At 42.2% G+C, this 19,699-nt stretch overlaps 1 protein-coding gene across 1 annotated transcript in view; it reads left to right on the top strand.

Annotated features, from left to right (window-relative positions):
• The first annotated feature begins 7,795 nt into the window (after nucleotides 1-7,795).
• MYO10 (myosin X) overlaps nucleotides 7,796-19,699 on the top strand; it is a 206,684-nt gene continuing 194,780 nt past the window's right edge. The window contains exon 1 of the mRNA XM_063085311.1: nucleotides 7,796-8,293. Within this exon, the coding sequence (XP_062941381.1) occupies nucleotides 8,273-8,293 (21 nt within the window). The 5' untranslated portion in view covers nucleotides 7,796-8,272. The remainder of the gene's footprint in view (nucleotides 8,294-19,699) is intronic.

The raw sequence follows: 19,699 nt of genomic DNA, 5'->3' as shown, positions 1-19,699 counted from the left end.
GCTCTATCTGCAAATATAGTCACATTTTGAGGTACTGGGGTTAGGACTTCAACATATGAATTTCGGGAGATGCAATTTAGCTCATAACACTCCACCAGGCATCACTTTTTATTTTTATGTCCTCTATAACTTTGTGAATAATTCTATTACAGAAATTTCCACAGTCGTTTAAAATTGATCTTTTAGTACCTCTCTCTCTGCAGCTGGCCTATACATTTCCTTAATAGCAGAGACCCTATCTTACTCATCTTTATATCTCCTAATGCCTGACATCATAGACACAAAATAAGCATTTTTTTAATTATTGGAAGAAAGGAAGAATAAATGAATGAAGTTCTGCTCTTACAGAAGAAATGCATATTTTATTTTTTTTTAAATAAGAATGACTTTATGTTTTATAGGTATCACAAAAAAATCAGAAAATAGAAAAAAAGGGTTAAGAATAATTTTGAATTTCCCTCATTCCCACCATCTAGAGATAACGTCTGTTAATCATTTTGTTATTTCATTCAAAGCTCTCTACACAATTAATTTTATCACAAGGGAAGAGACAGCCAGTTGTTCCCTAGTATCTGTTCTTTCCCTCTTCCAAGCAATAGATTTTAGCTGGATAAATAAAACTCAAAATAATTATTACAGTTCTTGGTATTCCTTGCAGCTGATGACTGAGTTCTGGTCAATAGAACATGGACAGGTATGGTGCCTTCTAGGAATCTTTTGGGAGAGACAGCAGGCACCTTCACTGTCTCCTACCTCATGATCCCCACCAACTCCTGCTGCAGAGGAAGCAGAGGCCACCTTTTTGAACTCTGAGGCTGAGAGCCACGCTGGAATACTGGTGACAGGGTGCCGGAAGGAGTCATGTCCCTGAGGACCTTTTGGAACATCCTGGCTCTCCACGCTTTGTTTATGAGAGGAAAATAAACATGTCCACTTTAAGCCACTGTTTTGTTTTGTTTTTTTAAATTCTGCACAGTACAGATGACACATGTCATTTTGTAACTTTTCTTTTACCTATTCATATCTCCACATCAATAAATATAGATGTACTTCATCATTCCACTGTTGGATAGTAGGGTGGACTAAAATTGGCCACGAAGGAAAACAGTTTGGAAGTTCCTCAAAAAGTTAAACAAGGAATTACCCTATGACCTAGCAGTTCTACTCCCAGGTATATACCCTAAAGAATTGAAAACAGGCACACAAATGTGCAGAGCAGCAATATTTACAATAGCCAAAAGTGGAAACAAAAACAACCCAAATGTCCATCAACTGATGAATGGGTTAAAAAGTGTGGTATATCCATATAATGGAAAATTATTCTGCTATGAAAAGGAATGGAGTGCTGACATGTGCTACAGCTCGGATGAACCTTGAAAACGTTATGCTGAATGAAAGAAGCCAGTTGCAAAAAAAAGGTCACCTGTTGCATGATTCCATTTATATGAAATATCTGAAATAGGCAAATCCACAGAGACAGCAAATTGGTGGCTGGTGGAGCCTGGGAATTGTTGAGTACAGCCTTCCTTTCAGGGTGATGAAAACATTCTGGAACTAGATAGTGGTGATGTTTGCACAACATTGTGAATGTACTAAATGCCACTGAATTGTACACTTTAGCGTGGGGGATTTGGTGTGATGTGAATTTTTACCTCCCCCCACCCGCAAGAAAAAGTGGTCACAGATTTTTGCAGCTCCTTCCATCAAGAGTTTGGAATGTCAGCTGGCCTTATGGCAGGCTCTGACCAATTAAATGTGGCAGAAGCAATATCATGTGACTTCTGTGCAAGTTCTGCAAAGGTCTTGCAGCTTCTGTTTTCACCCTGATGCACTCGTGAGTTCACCAAGGTGTGAAGAAAGACCATGTGATGAGAGATGAGTAGAGAGGCTCCTGCCAGACTGCAGCTGCCAGGGACAGCCCAGCTGACAGCAGCAGCGGTCAAACCCCATCAAGCCACAGACCTGTGAGAAATGAAAAGTCATTGTTGTCGTAAGCCACCTAGTTTTAGGTGGCTTGTTATACAGAAACAGACAACTAACACAAAGTATGCTGCTGTGCCCATTTACCATAGTTTACATAACCAATTTCCTTCTGAGAGGCATTTAGGTTGTGTCCAGGTTTTTAACTATTCTAAACAACTTTGCCCTGGACATTCTTACATAAACAACTTTGTGTACTTACCTGATTCCCCCCGCTAATACTCTTAGCAGCAACACACTCGCATGTAATGGAAACTTTAGGGGAAAAAAAAAAATTCAAACATATTCCTAACTCTTTCAAGGAGCAAAATCATTTAATAGTGGTGATTTTTGGCAATTTTAAGTGGGGAAAACAGGTCTTGCCTGGTTGCTAAAGACAGTTTTCATAAAACTAGTCCTGTGATGTATCCATGGATCAAACCCCCAAGTTTCTCACTTGCATGGCCAGCCTGACATTGTTTCCTATACAGCTCTTCATGGCTTCCCTTTGAGTGTGTGGGACCCCATATACATACATCTTTTGATTAAAAACATATTACAAAATTCATGGGTTCATGTGAGAAATCACATGGGCCCTCTGCCTCTGCCACAACCTGTGTTGCAAAAACTGATGCTCCGAGCCTCCTGTTTCGCCGCATAATTTGTTCCTTAGATTAAACCTTGAGTGGGAGCATCAGTTGATAAAACCAAGGTCACATGTTTGGAGCAAGGGAGGCTTGGAAGTTCTTTGATGGGTTGGAGGGATTCACAATGCGGGGATACTCTCAGCACATGAATAAGGTCATCAAAAGACGTAGGGCAGCTCTGAATGACACATACCTTCACATCAAGGTGGCCGAATTATGATTACTCCATTAATAGGTACAGGGAAGTTGGCAGAAGTTGATGGGGAGAGTAAAGAAAGTTTACATTGGGAGTATATAGTGTGAGAAGACCCTCACGAGGAACAATTGAACAGATGGTCGGAAATGTGGGGCTGGGATTTCTCAGAGCTTGAGTGATATTTCTGGGCATCATTTATGAAGAGATGGTAATTCTTAGTTGAAATACTAAGAACAAATGGTGAGAATGTAGGAATGGGGGAGAGAGGGCATGCTTGGGATTGACCACATTTTGGGGGAGGGAGGGAGAAGAGGAACCTGCAAAAGAGACAAAGAGGTCAAAGAGATGGGAGGACCAGACAAATGTGGTGTTATAAATGCTAAGAAGGACTGGCTACATTATCTGCAGGGTCCAGTGTGAGATGAAAAAGCAGGGCCCTGTCTTCAAAAATTATTAAGAATTTTGAGGCAGCAACAACAGACTATGAAAGCAAGCATGGGGAAACTTGGGGCTCTGTGCAACTAACCGCACAAACACAGGTTCCACACCTATGAAGCTAGCCCTGAAGCAAAGAAGTTGAGAGAATTTCAAATGAGGGGCATATCAAGGAGGGTGAATTTTGAATTTGATTATTTTGAGGTCATAGTGAATCTTCAAGAGAATAGGATGGGGGCAAGAATCAGAGCATAAAGTGTTGAAGAGTTGATTGCTTAGGGGGTGAAGTGTAGAAAGTAAGAAGTTAGGAGTTTGAAGAGAGAGAGCCTAGTAATTCAGGGAGCTATTGGGTTAAGAAAATACAGGAGACATAATCACATTTATTGGCTTGAATAAGAAGCAGGAGAGATTGAAGATGTAGGAAAGAGAATAAGTGAGAGCACAGGTTTGGAGGTGAAAGTGGTACTCATGCTGTGATGAAACACAGATAGAGAAATTATTCATCTTTGCAGTCAGTCTCTGAGCCACACTAGAGTAATGCAAGGGAGAGGGGGACACAGAATCAAGAGAAAGAGGGAGATGTCATGTGGGCTTAATGGATCGTCACAGAGGTTTTCAGGTTTAAACATTTTTTATACTATTTATTATACTCAGTAGAATCAGGACTAAGCATGGAAATGGATGCATTTATGAGAACAACACTGTGTGTGTGTGTGTGTGTGTGTGTGTGTGTGTGTGTGTGTGGTGGGGGGCGGTAATCACTTTAGAAAGCATTCTTGCTTTAGTTTGAAGTGACACGAATTTAGTTAGAATTAACTGTCCATCAAGTGTTCTCTGATGAGATAACTTACACCCTAACTCTAGCTCATCTTGTTTAGAAAAATGACTGCTGGCAAAATGAATTCTTTCAGTGTCTTATACCTGTTTTATTTGTGTCTATTCTTCTGTACTTGATTAATTCTTTTACAATGTGAAACATGTCAGGTATTTTGTCCCAGAGTTTATTTTTTCTATAGAAATCATTCACAATTGTTTTCAGTTTCATGGGGGGAAAAATTCCTTGATGATTTTTGAATTGTAAGCTAAGAGAAGTAAAAAGAACATTTGTCTAAAAATTTAAAAAATATTTTTAAAAATTCCCTTAATTTTTGTTGGTTCAAAAAGGCAAAACATTTGAATTTTTAAGCATCCAAGACTACGAGTAAAAAGAAAGGATAAACTGCTGTTTAGCTAAGCATGAAAAGATTTTTAGAATTGTGTCAGTTATTAACTTCTAATTTATGTGAAAGAAACTTCCAGAACTTTCCCTTTCTGTAACTAGTAATTAAACCATTACTCTGACTGGAGCAATTAAGGGGTGAGTATTTAATAAAGATAAAAATAATGGAAAAGACTCTCCACCCAGACACCTATCAAGATTAGCAACAGCAATACCTACAACAAAGGAACTCACTTTGAATTCACAAAGGAAATGAATACTGATTTCAACTAAAAACACTCAGTAGAGGACAAAAACATTGGAAGATCGTATTACTTAACTCACAAATATACCTAATTCTCCCTTAAAGTGGGGAAAGGATCCAATCTATACTAAAATAAAATTTTGTCAATTGTGCATTAATTTATGCAACCAAATAAGATAACTTAACTCGAAATTTTTGGGTGTTTTATTTTGAAAATGTAACACTCCGTTAGCCTGGTGTTTCTGAAAAGTACGTAGAATAGTCGAGAAGGAACTCTGCCTCAGAGAAATGTGCCCATTCTGGCATTAACATTCTTGTGTCTTTGTCATTTCTCACAGGGCAGGCTTTAACCGTTTTAGCCTAAACCGCTTTGTCCAGTGGGTAGCACGACTCCCAGAGTGGAAGCACTTCACTTCCAAAAAATGGTAACGAGGGTGGACATTCTTAATCTACTGATTTTAAATGCTCCCCTGTCTCTGTCCAATCTTGTCAAAGCCCTTGTAAATTTAACATAGTCCTTCTTAACAACTGATTCAATGCCAAATACTTTAGGGTTCGATATCCTATTTAGAATGCTTAAAATAACATGCACTTTGCTGTTTGTTCAGCAAACAGAGTCTTGCTGCTGTAGTTTATTTTTACACCTTTTTGAGAATGTGCATGTTTACAGAGAACCTGATGAATTCCGGGAACCTAAGTCTGTGATTCTCAGGGATCAGCTACCTGGGTACTAATTAAAACGCAGATTCTTAGGCACCAAGCCTACCCAAGATTCGAATTCAGGGTTTTTTTGGTTTTGTGTTTTTCTTTTTAACAACTAACACAGGAGATTCTGATCAGCTGGTCTAGGGACCACATTTTGTAAAACACGGATGTAAACTTTTAAAAGAAATAACGATTTAGTTATAAACTCAACTCTTATGTATTGGATTTTGCTCACAGTTCTTTCTGTGAGTCAAGTTGGGGACAATTATTAACCATATCTTTTTAATTAACAGGAAAGTAACTTTAAAAAATTAATAAACTATTTTTTTAATAGTTTTAGATTTACAGAAAAATTGAGCAGGAAGTACAGATTGTCCATATGTCCCCTCACCACCCCCCCCCAGTTTCCCCTGTAAGTAACATATGGCTTTAGTGTTGTACATTTGTTAACAATTGACAAGCCAGTATTGGAAAGTGACTTTTGAATTAACATGGATGGCCAAGTTTGCCCAGTAGTACATCAGTGGCTGGGCTGTTGGGAGGAAGCCGCACATACACATTCACTTGAACAAGCTCCCTGGTAATTTCTCTTGCAGAGATGTTGTGTGCAGATCAACACCATAATGACTATAATTGTTCTGCTCCAGGATCTGAACACAAGTGGCAGCAGGACACATTTGACTAAGCACTTTGGTTGGTGCCTGGGATTATTGGTTTTTATCCTGACTCGATCTTAACTTTCCTTGCAACCATGGACAAGTTTTAATGGCTCAGAGCCTTAATGTGTAAACTTGTGAAACAGAACAATAGCATTGCACGATATGATTAATTTATACCTTGACTCTTTCCAAAGGGAAGTGGGGTAGGAGCAACGATATTAATGCTAAAGAACTGCATTGGGATAAATTGCAGATATGCTTGAATTTCCACACAAGGATTACAGAAGGATGTTTCATCAATTTGTTCATTCAGTCTCTGAGACAGGCTGCAGACACAAATTTTAAAGCACCGTTCTTTCCCTCAGGGAGCCTCTGTTCTTCCGACTGTGGATGGGTAGGACACCAACAAAAAGAACCTAAGTACATGAGGTCGTTTCTTCAACAATCTTAGAATAAACCCCAAACAGTGGGCATGTGATCCAGTGCTTTGGTGGAGCTGGGGGTGGGGTGAGTGCAGTGGCATTTGTGGGAAGGCTTCCCCTGGAAGATGTGACTTTCTGAAAAGAGTTACAAAGGCTGAGTAGCAGTTGGCAAATATCCTAGAGAGAGCTTCTCAAACTATTTGTGGTAAAGAACGAGTCATTTTGGTTCCCAATCTGCCAGGTACCAATATGCTGCGTGCCAGGTGTGACTCACCACGTGAGGCTGACAACACCCAAACTGGTTTATACTCGGTTCAAAGAGTCCACTGATCACGTGCCTGGGGGTAGTGGCATTGTTAAAATTGCTACAACCGTTTCTAAGCCTTTCATCTTAACTTCTCACTTGTTACAGACAGGCTCTAGTTCAGCACTATGCCAGGCTTCGAGGGGCACCTGGAAGCCTGTTAGAAAAGCAGGTTCTCAAGGTCCACCCTACGGAATCCGTCTGCCTTTGAACAAGATCCCCAGGTGATTCTCGTGCACGCTCAAGTCTGCAGAACTGCTCTAAGGAAATCGGGACTCAGTACCCGCTGGGTCTGATCTTTGGTCATTCATCCACCTCACTTCCAACCGCCCACCTCTGCTTCCCCTCGGTCCAGGAAGGGATACGTCGTTAAAGGTGCTATGGGCCACGTCCCCTTCCAGTTCACAAAACCACATTTCCCCCACTGTTATGAAATCGTCTTTTAACCTGACTGCAGGAGAGAAACTCAAGACGAGAAGGCAGCTTCCAGAACTTCTGATTAGCCTCCGATTTCCGCTTTGATCTGGCCCCGCAGCCCTGCAGCTCCGCCGACCGCGCTTCCTTCCCCGGGATCGCTCCTCGGCCGAGCTGCATTAATGAGATCCGTGTTGAGCCGGTTCCAGGGTCTGCTAAACATCAAAGGCACCAAAGACCCCTCAGTCATCCTCTCTTCTCCAAGTAACTATTTAGCGTCTGTTACCGGAGGGAAGCGTCAAGTCTCCGGCCCGCGTCCAGGTGAGAAGGCGGGAGACTTGGGGAGACCACGGGGAACGGCGCGGCGCTCCCTCCGACCCGCTGCGGAGTCCGCGGCCGCCTGAGTTGCCGAGTGGGCCGGGCCGGGGTGGGGTGGGGGCGGGGCGCGCCGGCCGGGTGGGGCCAGACGGTGTGCAAGCGCGGGGCGGGGCTGGCTGAGGGCGGGACCGAGGCCGGCGGGGTGGGCGGGGCTCCGGTCCGGGGGGCGGGGCCGCGGGCGGGCGGGGCGGGGCGTGTGCGCCGGTCCGCGAGTCCCGGCGCGGGTGTGAGCCGGCTGAGCCGCGGCGCGGGGCTGCTCACCACGGCGGCGCTCGCAGGGAGAGCGACTGCTCGGGCTCGCTTTGTGGCCGGCTGTCCCCCCGCCGAGCGCCCCCGGCCGGAGCGCAGAGGGAGGGGGCGCGCTCTCAAGACCCCGCCGCCCTCCCCCAGTCCGGGGGAGGAATGTGCCACCAGCTGTTCTCCGCTCGCGAGCGCTTCGCCCAGGAGTGAGCAACTTGGAGGAAGAAGAGACAAAGGCTGCCGGTGGGACGGATGAGTTAGAGACTTGGGTTCGGGCAAACAAAAGGTGAGCAAGACGAGAAGGGATCAGGGCATGGCAGCGGGGGAGCCCCGCGGGCTCGAGCTCCCGGGAGCAGCGCCGTGACACGCATGCTGTCCCCGGACCGGCTGCTACGCTGACTTCCGCGAGCTGGGAGCCGGACGCGGCGAGTTGGGGACTGCGCCGGAACAATGGATAACTTCTTCCCCGAGGTGAGTGCCCCCGGAGCCCGCACCGCGCGCACTGGGCTACCGTGCCCTGAGCCCGAGAGGGCGAGACTCGCTGGGAGTCGCCCCAAGTTACACCCTCTCACCCCGCCGCGTCTCCGATGAGTAAGCCGAGGCAGGTTTTGTTCTGTCCCGCGCTCGCACTTTGCTCCAGGGTGTAGCGAAGGTGCGTTTCCTCTTGCGCGGGTGGCCGGCTCTCGGGGTGTCCCCGCGCAGCCCGCCCCAGGTGAGGCGGCGGGCGGCGGGCGCCGGGGCCCTGGCCGGGGAGATCCTGCATGCCCGACTGCCTGGGTGCAGGAAGCCCAATAAAATGTTCAACAGGGACGTGCCTTTCTCCAAGAAAGGTCTGCTCTGGTATTTCCTTTGCAAAACGTGCCGGCTTCCTGTGCAGGGGTGCAAACCCTCGAGAGGGGACGGCGTAATGAGGTGTGAGAAGGGGAGGCCAGGGTTTAATCAGTCACTGTTTTCTATGCTTGCCGGACCTTGGAGTCTAGGTTCTGTGCTCACCAAGAAGTGCTCTTTTAGGGTTTGGGATAATTCCAGAGGATGGGCCCAAAAGGTCGTTTATTTGTGTTGACTGACTGTCATTGGCAGATTTTGAATTCGAACTGAAAGAAAATCGTTCAGGGCAAACAGTGGTTATTTTATAAGATGAAACTGATGCCCTCTTTAGGGACATCGAAGGCGGGACACCACAGTTACTTGAAACGACTTGAGAACTCTTTTTTTTTCTTCCTGGGATTGAGAGTTGCTGTGGTTTCTTGGCTCCCTTTCCTTTCTTGGTTGTGTTTATTTAATAAATTCTGTTTAAGTTTGAGGTTTGAAGTGGCTCAAAGTAAACTTAGTTGGCTTGAAGGGAGACTAATGTGACTTTTGTTGAAAGCCAGGGGATGTTTTGTGAATCCAGGACAGTCTTGGAATCTTCCAGCAGATCAGATTGGTGAGTTTGCCTCTGTGTTAGCTAACTTGCTTTATCTGACTTAATTGGGTATAATATTTCAAGTCATTCTATTTTCTGGATGCTCACTTACTGTATTCTCGGACAACTCTCCATAATGGCCAAAGTGATAAATGTCTTCTTGTGTAATAGTAATATACAGTTTTCCAAAGTGGTGTCTCAGATGTAATACCCACCTACACTGTGAGAGGTGAACTGGAAAGGAATCAATCATCAATATATATTTTTAGTTTAAAAAATGAAATATGTATGTAATTGTGAGACTCTACCAAATCCACACACTTTTGCTTTCATGCCTGTAAGGGGCACCAGAACTTTTTGCAAGAGTTGTACGTTGTCATTGGTCAAGGGCCCTTGGGCTCCAGAGGGCTCCTGTGGGTTCCTGTGTTTCACTGCTTTTATCTTTAAGAAAAATGAGGCTCTGCTTCTAGGGCAGTAATTCTTAACTTGGTTTTTGTTTTTGTATTCTGGATGCCTTAGAAAGTCTGATGAAATAGTAGACTTTGTATTGGGTTTGTTGGGGTCTCAGTCCTCCCGAAGTCTGGACCTCTAGGGTCCATAGCCTCCCCTTAGGAAGAACTCTGCCCCCTAGTGCAAATGAGGGGAACTTCAGGATGATGAGCCTCAGCTGCAGTGTCCTGATGTGTCTTTGTATAATTCTTTCCTTGCACTTAGCTTGGTTCAGTGCAAGGAGACCTGGCTGTTGGATTCTATTTAAATTATTAATGTAATATTGAAGTTGGGCTTTAGCGATCTACTCAATCCTCTTCATTTTCTAGATAAAGAATCTCAATCCAAACATCTTAAGTCACTTGCCCAATGTTGAAGAGCTTGTTATAGCATCCAGAGCCTTTTCCCTCTGCTGCTGGTGCCTTTGCTATTTATGGGAAGTTGTCATTTATTTAAGGTTATGCTTTTAATCTTGTGATGTATTTGTATTATAATATTAATTTTTGATCAGCCTTCAGAATTCCACCCTTAAACATAATCACATTGAATGGGAAGCAAGCAGAGTTAGTCACAGAGGGGCTAACAGTGGTGTATTAAATGGAGACACATGCCTAATAGATCCTCTTTCTCTGTCTCTCTCTCTCTCTTTAATGACTTATAACAGAGCATCCTTTTGTTAAATTGTCCAATGAAGAAAATGTTGCAATGTCCTGATAGAATTTAAACAGTGAGTGTGGAAGTGATATATTTCCAAGGACAGCTAATTTGTAGGGCCTCCTTATCGTTAAGTAGTATCCTGTTGTTCTTTATAACTTTTCCCATTGTAGTCTGGGGATAATGACTTGTTGCCTGTTGAACAGCAATTTGAGGCTAATGCTAACAATTGAAAAAATGCTTAATGAGATGTTGTGTAGATTAGCTTTATGTTTGAGTAGCCAAATAATAAGGAAATAGGAGCTACTTGGTGACTCACAGCTGTTATTCAGAGCTAGACCAGGGCTTCTCAAACCAGGTGCCATTGATATTTTGGGCCGAATAATTCTTTGTTACGGGGGGCTGTCCTCTGCATTGTACAGTATTGAGCAGCACCCCTGGCCTCTACGCCCTAGATGCTAGTAACCCCATGTCCCCCAACTAGTGAGCACCCAAAATGTCCACAGACATGCTGCATGAACCACGGGGACCAAAAATGTCTCCCAGTTGAGAACCGCTGAGCTAGACCCATGAAGCAGTTGCCTGATGGTATTAATTCCTGTGGTGTTGTAGACAGCCTTCTTGTCTGTGCTTGCCTGTTTTAAATAGGATCAGGCATCTCACTGATGGCCAGCGGGAAATTTGTGAGGCTTGTGCCAGTCAGCTGACGGCTGCTGACTTCAAAATGTGCTCCAGGATTGGAGAAGCTGAGTGCACCAAACTCTCCAATGGAGTTTCAGTTTCTTTGTGGCCTTCGTTAGATTTTTATGGCTTCTCTCAAGTTGTGTGTGCACTTTGGGGAAGCTTGTTGTTTTGTTTTTTTTCTTTTCTTTTCTTTTTTTTTTTAGCATTTCTAGGTAAGTTTTAAAAAGTTTACGTCAGGCAGAAACTAAGGTTAAGGTATGTCTGTAACCAGAAGCAATTAAAAAAAAAAAGCAAACAGAAAAGGCTCAGCCAGCAAAGTGGCAAGACTGCTGTGCAAACTTGTTGATACTTGGAAGTAGACACTGTTTCCACATCCCCAGGGCCAAGTACAGTGCCTGGAATTCAATAGGGGCCAGTAAGTACCAAACGAACTTGACTTTTCTGTTTTCTAATTTAGGCATAGATATGGCAGAATGGTTGTTCCAGCACAAGGTCTTTCGAGGATTATTAATAATTCATAATCAAAACTTTGATTTTCAGAATAAATATGTAAAATGCACACAAGTATGATACTCAAATACAAATACAGAAAGCAGGTATTAAAGTTTTAAGGGATAAATTGTTAGTGGAAAATATTCCAAGTGCACCTATTTCTTACAGCTTGGTTCACTATGGCTTGGAACAAACTCAACTCTAAAGATGTAGAGTGGAAACACCCGCCTCTTTTCCCCTTAACTTGAGAAGGCACCTTGGTGTTGGTGGTTACCTGGAGTTGTTCGAATAGCTTTTAAAGCCAGAAGTAGAGTTCCCAAGCCTGTATTTCTGTTTTGTAGTAAATTTTTTGTTCATGATCTATTGGCATTTCTTATTAGAAAAAAATTGAGACATTGTTATTGTTAGTAGTCACTCCCTTCTTTCCCAGCCAAAACCATCTCTCAGTGGGTAAAGGGACTTCCTGGTCTCACCAAATCATTAAGGCAATGCCTTTGGTGATTATAAAATCATGTCAGAAAATTGTCTGGGTCCTTTCTCCCTTTTCTTATGATGGAGTTATAAGCCTTATGTTTTCTCTATAGTCCTATAGGATTTCTACTGGCACATACTCATTTTTTCGTCCCTGCCGTGTTGGGGGCAGCAAAGCCGGGGGCGAGCAGCTGCGAGCAGGACAGTTGTTGCTAACAGGAGCTGTGAGCTCCTGGCCAGGGCGGGCGAGGAAGGACTGCCGCACCCCCACCCCGTGTCATGTGGCAGCCTGTTCTTGATCTCTTACCTCCAACAGAATCAGGCACAAACTGGCGTGGGCAGGGCCTTCGCTATTTAACCAGAGTGGTGGAGGGAGAGAGCAGAGAGTGTTTGCTTTTCTAGCTGTGCTGGCTTTAAGTGGCTTTAAGGACATGAACCTTGAATGTGCTCTTCTGCTCTTGTTATTGGTAGGACATAGGGTACCTGATTATTTGTGGGTTTCAAAATTTTGATTTCAGAATAACTGATACGTAACATTTTCATGTCACTAATTTGCACAGAATGTTAAAGAATGAGCCACTGTGAAGTCTATATTAAGCTTGGCACTATGTCCCCTTGCCCTTAAGCCTGGTGAAAAGTGCCCTAGCTTAGGGGGTAGGAGCTGGGCTCCACCCCTCACCACCTATGGGATCGCAGCCAGGTTATCTGACCTTCGGGGCTTTAGTTCTCTGGGGTGTAAGTGGGCATACTGTGTCTGCCTGTATGATCATTAGCACAATTCCAGAGAAGATTTACAGAGCACTCGGCATGTGGTAGGTGAGTAATGATGAAAGATTAGTTATAGTCAGTGTACTTAGAAGTTGAGAATGAGCAGCCCTTGGTGGTGAATGCAGTACCAGCACTCCTGGCTGCAGGCAGATCTCAGCCTGAGAGCTGTCCCCACAATTCTTTTGCTTGATTGCATTAGTTTTCTCCCTTTCAACCTGTACACTTCTGGCAGATTTTGTATTTCCAGAATTCTGCCTATGGTATGTCCTTATTGCTTATAAAATCAAGTTCACGTTCCTTAGTCTGGTTTTCAGGGCCTTCTGATCTTGTAACTCTCTCTTTATTCTTTTCCCCCGTGTGAATTCTGCTCCAAAGGCTCCGTTATGCAGTCTGCTCCATTCCTTTGTGTGTGCATACTCTCGGCTGATCGGATGTCTCCCCGGCCACCTCCTTTTTGGAAACGACCCTGACAGGTCTGGTTCACGTGACCCCTATTTGCTTTCCTATGAACATGGCTCTAGCTCTTTCTGTCTTGGTTTTGTTGGGAGGAGTTTACCCCTGTTAGCTAGAGTAGAGGCTTTACATGCAGTACGTACCTTTTCCCTTCCCTTTTCAAATGAGTAAACTGGGCCTTGAGAGGTTACATATCTCATTTAGAAATAAGTTTTATCACCTCTTTTGCACTTTGAGATTCATTCTTTGTTTAGCACTTATTGTCCGCCAAAGTGCAGATTTTTTTTTTTATGGTGGGAGGGGAGGTGTTTCTAACTTTTTTGCTTGATCATGAAGTATTCTGCTATTCTTTGAAGACAGTAATAAATATGGGTAATGTTTGAACACTTACTATGTCGCAAGCTCGTTGCTAAGCACTTTATATTTAATAACTCATTTAATCCATTTAACAACCCTATGAGTAAGGCTCTATAGTTACACCCACTCCACAGATGGAGAACGTGAGGCACAGAGAGGTTAAGTAACTGGCCCAATGTCACACAGCTTGAAAGTGATAGCCAGGATTTGAACCCAGACAGACTGTCTCCAGAGCCATGGAGAGTTCTTCACCGCCCTGCCTTTCTGTCCTGTTGGTGTCATTTGCCTTAATCTTGCATCTTCTTTTCTAGGCTCTTTGATGAAGTGCTGTATACAGTGGGCAGTTAGTAAATGATTTTCAAGTTGAAAACTGCATGGGAGTTTGGGAAAACAAGTGTTTTATACCCCAGAAACACTGAAAACCCAGCAGGAAAGTTTAGTCAGCTTTTGAACATGCCATTGACTTTTATTTGGTTTGCTTTTTCCTTAGGAAAGACGAGTACCTTCTGTTTTCTTGTAAAATGTGGTTTCTAAAGCTGGTGGCCCCAACTTCATGAGGAGAGTAGGAAGATTTATGTAATAAGGCACTTAGAAAACCTGATTTCTGAGTAGTGTTTATTTTGTGGAAAGAAAAGGTAGGACTCATTTGTCTCCCAAATCTAACTATCAATAATTGGAGTATTCTTCGATGTTTTCTGATAAAATCTTATCTTTCAGTGAAAGATTCTGACTCCTTTTCCAGTGTTTCTCCATATCAGTTGTCTTTTCCTTGTTAGCTCCTAATGCTTGTGGAGTGATCATTGACAGCACATCGGATCATTTCTCAGGAAGCATTCCTTGAATGAAACATTTTGCTGTCTTGCTAAGAGCTATTTGGAAAGTATGTCTGCTAGGCCTAAAGTAAGAAATGTGAGTCATCAATTTAAATCTAGCATTGCATGTCACATGACATCGTATCGTCTGACTCTGCCAGTTGTAGGGAAAGGTGTCAGAGTTCTTGTGGCAAAGCCACGACACATCTGTTGAAATACAGCCAGAACAAGGGAGTAACCTACGGCAGTTGGACAACTAGTAGCTCTGCCTTCAACCGAACCTTCGGTATCTGCTCTTAAGGGCTAGAATTACCTCCATATAAAAGCTTTTTAAATTGTGGTAATTAAGAAAATGAAATATTTATGGTAGAAAAGCAAAGGTAGGCAAGGTTGAATTTTTGCACTTTGGGGTAGGGATACCTTGACTACCTGTTGGTGATTTAACTGCCAAGACAAAACAAGATTTGGGGATGCTGGAATAGAATGGAGGTTTTTATTTGGCCTTTCACTCAATATTGGATCCCAGAAGAATCCATAATTCTTTTAAATGTCTTTTCTTGGGGTCAGTCAATAATATGTGAGTAGTATCCATTGGCAGCGGTATATACATTGTGTGGAGAGGTGGACCTACCTCTTTTGAAGACTTGATGCTCATGAGATCTACTTAGTGCATTAAAATTCTGCTTAAAAGAAGTTCATTCAAGAGACTGTATGTCCATTTCTGTAGCTACCATTAATAAATTTTGCTTTTATTAGCTTCATAGATACTTTATTTTGGTTATTAGGAATATATTTAGAAGCGTTCTTGCTAAAAACAAGATTTTGATAAACAGAGATTTACTATATATTTTTTATTATATTTTTCCATGTCGTTCTTAAGTTTATTTTTTTCTTTCCTTAATCCTGCAAAGAATATGCACTAAGTTTAGAAAATTTAGAAAATGCCATAAGCAAAAGATAAAAAGAAGCTCCTTTAGTCCTAGTCTTAATGGCTAGTATATGCTTTGAGACTTTTTTCTATGCCTCTGTCTCTATTCTTCTGTTAAAACACACCTTACACAATGTTTTTCACTTGGTTGAGAAAGCTTTAAAGTTCAAGAAATTAGCATGTGAACAGGTGGCCACTATCATTTGTGGGGCCAGGAGTAAAAGTACAAAGCGTGTCCCATATCACATACCTAAATATTTGCTTTAAAGTTATAAATCAGGCTTATAAACTGGTAAGTAAAATGCATTCTATCCTGTCATTACAAATATGCCTTCATTAGGATAGAATCGCAAAATGTGTTTAAACCTATGGTTTTTATTGCTGAAGGTCAGCAAAATATCCAAGACAAATGGATTTAATTATAGTTGCACATGCCTGGGTGTTCTGTCAATGGGATGGTCATGTTTGCATGAGTAGTAAAGACTTATACTTCTTAAAATATTTTTTTATAAATCTCTTTTTCTTGCCCATGTTTAAGCAAAATCACTAATTATGTGGTTATAGTCAGAATTTTCACAGTAACTTATGTTTTATGGACAATAACGCCAAAGTAGAAACTATCCTGAGACAGGACAGTAGTTACTGACCTTGTCAACAAAATTCATACAGCAATATTTAGATTCAAAAATGAATGGGATTGCATATAACAGATTATTGATTGTAAGAAGTACTACAAAATATTTTAATTTCATTGTATAAGTCACTATCATTTATGTTGTGTGCGTGTTTTTTTTTTCTTTACCATTTCTTAAAGCAAGTGTTTCTTAAGTTGTTTATCATACTTTTTGGGCTGTGTATATTATAAAGAAAACTGGGAACAGAAGTTAATTTATTAAAATCTGTTGTCAGATGAGACTAAAGCTAAATGTATACTGGCCAGAAAATAGTTTATATAAAAATAAGTTTGGGTATTTTGTCTGCTTGAATCTTTTCCTTCCTAATTATGCAAATGTTTTTATTTCTTTATTCTGATTTAAAATATTTTCTTGTAATATATCACTTTTGTTGCATGTTCCACATGTAGTTCCTTTTTGATTGAGGAAAAGTTTTATCTAAAATTATTAAAAACATGTTTTTAAAGTGAAATGGCCAAATTAGATTCTGTTAGGGGTTTTGGGAAGTTTTTGCTAACAATAGTTCATACCAAATAACTGCCGCCAGTGCAAATTCAAAATTATTATAACTTTCCACCAAAGACCATGATTTGCACTGTATGTGAGGAATTTCTGCTTATTTACTTACTCTTATGTTTGCTTTTATAGAAAACAGCACATGAACATTTTTGTACCTAGATTATTACATGCTTGTCCACTTATTTCTTACGGATAAAAATTTCCGGGACTGGGGATGTTTGATCAAAGGGTTTGCACATTTTCACTTGGATTATTTGGCAGCAAAAGTTTTATGAGAGGTGTCAGTGGAGCTTGTAGCAGGCACAGCTGAGACACCCAGTCATGATATATTTATGATCTTGGAGATTTAACTTATTAGAATTTAATGAAATGCATTGTTTAGCAGAGGAAGTTAGCACAGAACGCTAGGTTTGTGCTTCCACTTTTAGGCTCTTCTCTGAACCAGAGTGGAGGAAAGATGTGTTCTTCTTGAGTAATTACAAGCAAGGCTGTTGATTCATATACTGCCCCACCCCACCCCCTCCCAGAGTGGTTGCTGATTGTTCACTTAAAGCCAAAGCACACATAAGGGACCAGGCTGTACATTGTCTAGGAGCCACTAGACATTTGTTTGGGAAACTATATGAATTCTTCTTTTAATTTTCATTGCTTTGCATTGTAGTATCCTTGTGGGTTAACCCTGGGCAACAACAGTTGTTATGTGGTTGTTTTAACTCTGGGGATTTAAGGAACATACAGTACTGTTGGGGTGTGTGTGTATGTGTGTGTGTGTTTGCATTTGAGACTTATTTTTAACCCAGAAAATCTTTCCATGGACTTTGAAATTAAAGTATTTAATGCCAGGTGAGAATACACTGCACCTTTGACAGTGTATACCATTGTCATTTAATACAGGTTTGCTTCTGTTTATTTCTGTCCACATGTTGTTCTTCTAATGATGTGACCCTGGGGGATTTAGCAATGTGAAGCTTGAAGAAACTAGAATTCACATTGAGACAGGCTAATTTACTGTTGCAGAAAAGTGCACAAGTTATCAAAGCACACCTGTGCAGGTGGTGGAGCAAACTGTTCTCAGAAACAAAGTCTCTAGGAGCGGATGCATTCACACCTTGCCTTGGCATAGGGTCCTAGAGACTGTGACCCTGTCTCTGCTGGATGGCCTTTGCTTCCTCTGGTGCCTGGCTGCAGCTCGTTCTCTCCTGTCCTTGTCCCTGGAGGCTGCTGAGCAAGCGGCCATTCATACATTACTTTTAGATCAGCAACAGTTAGCTGTTTCAACCTTCCCTTCCCCTCATTTTCTAGAAAGCTGCCCATTCTTGTGGATATTACTTACAGCTTCCAAAATGTGTTTGTTTTTAAAAATTTCATCCCCCTTGAACCTTTGCTGCCACAGGCCAGATTCTCTTAAGATCTGGTTGTCTGATTTACTGCAGGAGGCCAGGGCTGAGGGCCAAGGTATACAGCCTTCTGGTAGTTTTCAACCTCAGATTTTCAGATGTGGGCAAGTGTGCCCTCTTTTTAGGCCTTCCCAACCTTCTCACCCTCGACAGTTTTGACTAGATCATTCTTTGTTAGGCACAGGGAGCTCTCCTGTGCATTGCAGGATTTTCAGCAGCATCCCTGGCCCTCTAATCACTAGATGCTAGTCACATCCTCCTAACCCCTGGTTGCGACAACCAAATGTCTCCACACATCACCAAATGTCCTTCCGGGGGGCAAAATTGCCCCTAGTTGAGAACCACTGTGCTGTGTTCACATTCTAATGGCTGCAGACTGAGCTAGGATCTTGACAGTACTTTTTCACCCTTCTTCATTCTACTGTTTCCTAATTGGTTTGTGTGTCTTTGGGTGATGGGGACCAGACGTTTATCAGTGTTGCAATTTTATTCTATTTGAGATCCAAACTCTCCCCATGAGGTTTGGGCATTTATGGTCATTACTTACCATCCATGTCATGTGTTAAAGTGTTGAGTCTAGTTGGAATACTCCCATCCAGCTGTACCCTCTGCCCTAGGGCTTTCATGGGTCCCATGGGACCCCTCTGCCCCCAAGTGCTCCTTTAGATCCTCTCCCTAGAGCATTAGAGAAATATTTATTATGCTGAGTAAATAAACTGACTGTTGTTCTCCACTGGGAAAAAGAGGGTCATATACTCTCATAAAGCTTTGAGGGCGTATTGAGATAAGTTATATCTACTGTCCTCTCCCTCATATATTTTGTACAGTTTTATTCTGGTATAGTTTTTTTTTTCCTTAACATAGACTCTGAACTTGCCCAAATAGTACAGAGAGATCCTTCCTGTGTACCTGTCCTGGGCATCCCTGGTAGTGACATCTTACATAACGATAGTATAATATCAAAACATGAGATTGACATTGGTACCATCTACAAACCTTATTCAGACCTTACCAGTTTTATGTACACTTATTTTATATGTGTGTGGGGGGTTCTAAACAGTGTTATCACATGGGTAGAGCCATGTACCCACCGGCACAGTCATGTCACTGAACTGTTCCATAGCAATCCTCATGCTACCTCCTCTCCCTCCAGCCCCTAGTTCTCTTCTCTATAATTTTGTCATTTGAGAGTGTCATATAAATGGAATCAGAAAGTACGTAACCTTTGAGATTGACTTTTTTCACTCAGTGCCTTTGTGACCCATTCGTGATGTTAGCGTGTGTCAATATTTTGTCCCATTTTATTGCTGAGTAGGATTCCATTGTGTTGCTAACAACATCCATTATCATTCTGAGACTAACAATGACTTGCATAATAACTTACCATACTTTTTGTCCAAAGGCTGTTAAGAGCTCAGATTCTCATGGCCTTCCTTGTTTACTCCTTGTAGTAAATTTAGGTGCTGCTGTCAAGGAATTTTTCATTTGTGACTGTTTCTCAAACAGTTTGAGGTAGATTTGGTCAGACCTGGCACATTTGAATTCTGGCTAATCATTGTACCAACTAGCGGATTGCTATTCCTGGGCTCTCTACCTGACACAGAAACTTCATGGGATTGAGCTTATTTAATGCTGTTGATGTCATGAGACTAATACGTGACAGGCCCACATGGAATTGCCAGATGAGCATATGGATGTTGGAGTCACTATAGCTATGACTTCTTGGGACGCTGAACAGACTGCAACAAGATACTCCTGTCACCCATCAGTGTCT

Source organism: Cynocephalus volans, chromosome 2 (assembly GCF_027409185.1).
Source record: "Cynocephalus volans isolate mCynVol1 chromosome 2, mCynVol1.pri, whole genome shotgun sequence".
In the NCBI taxonomy this organism is placed as follows: Eukaryota; Metazoa; Chordata; class Mammalia; order Dermoptera; family Cynocephalidae; genus Cynocephalus; species Cynocephalus volans.
The sequence above is the reverse complement of the archived record's forward strand: the minus strand, read 5'-3'. Positions and strand labels throughout refer to the sequence as shown.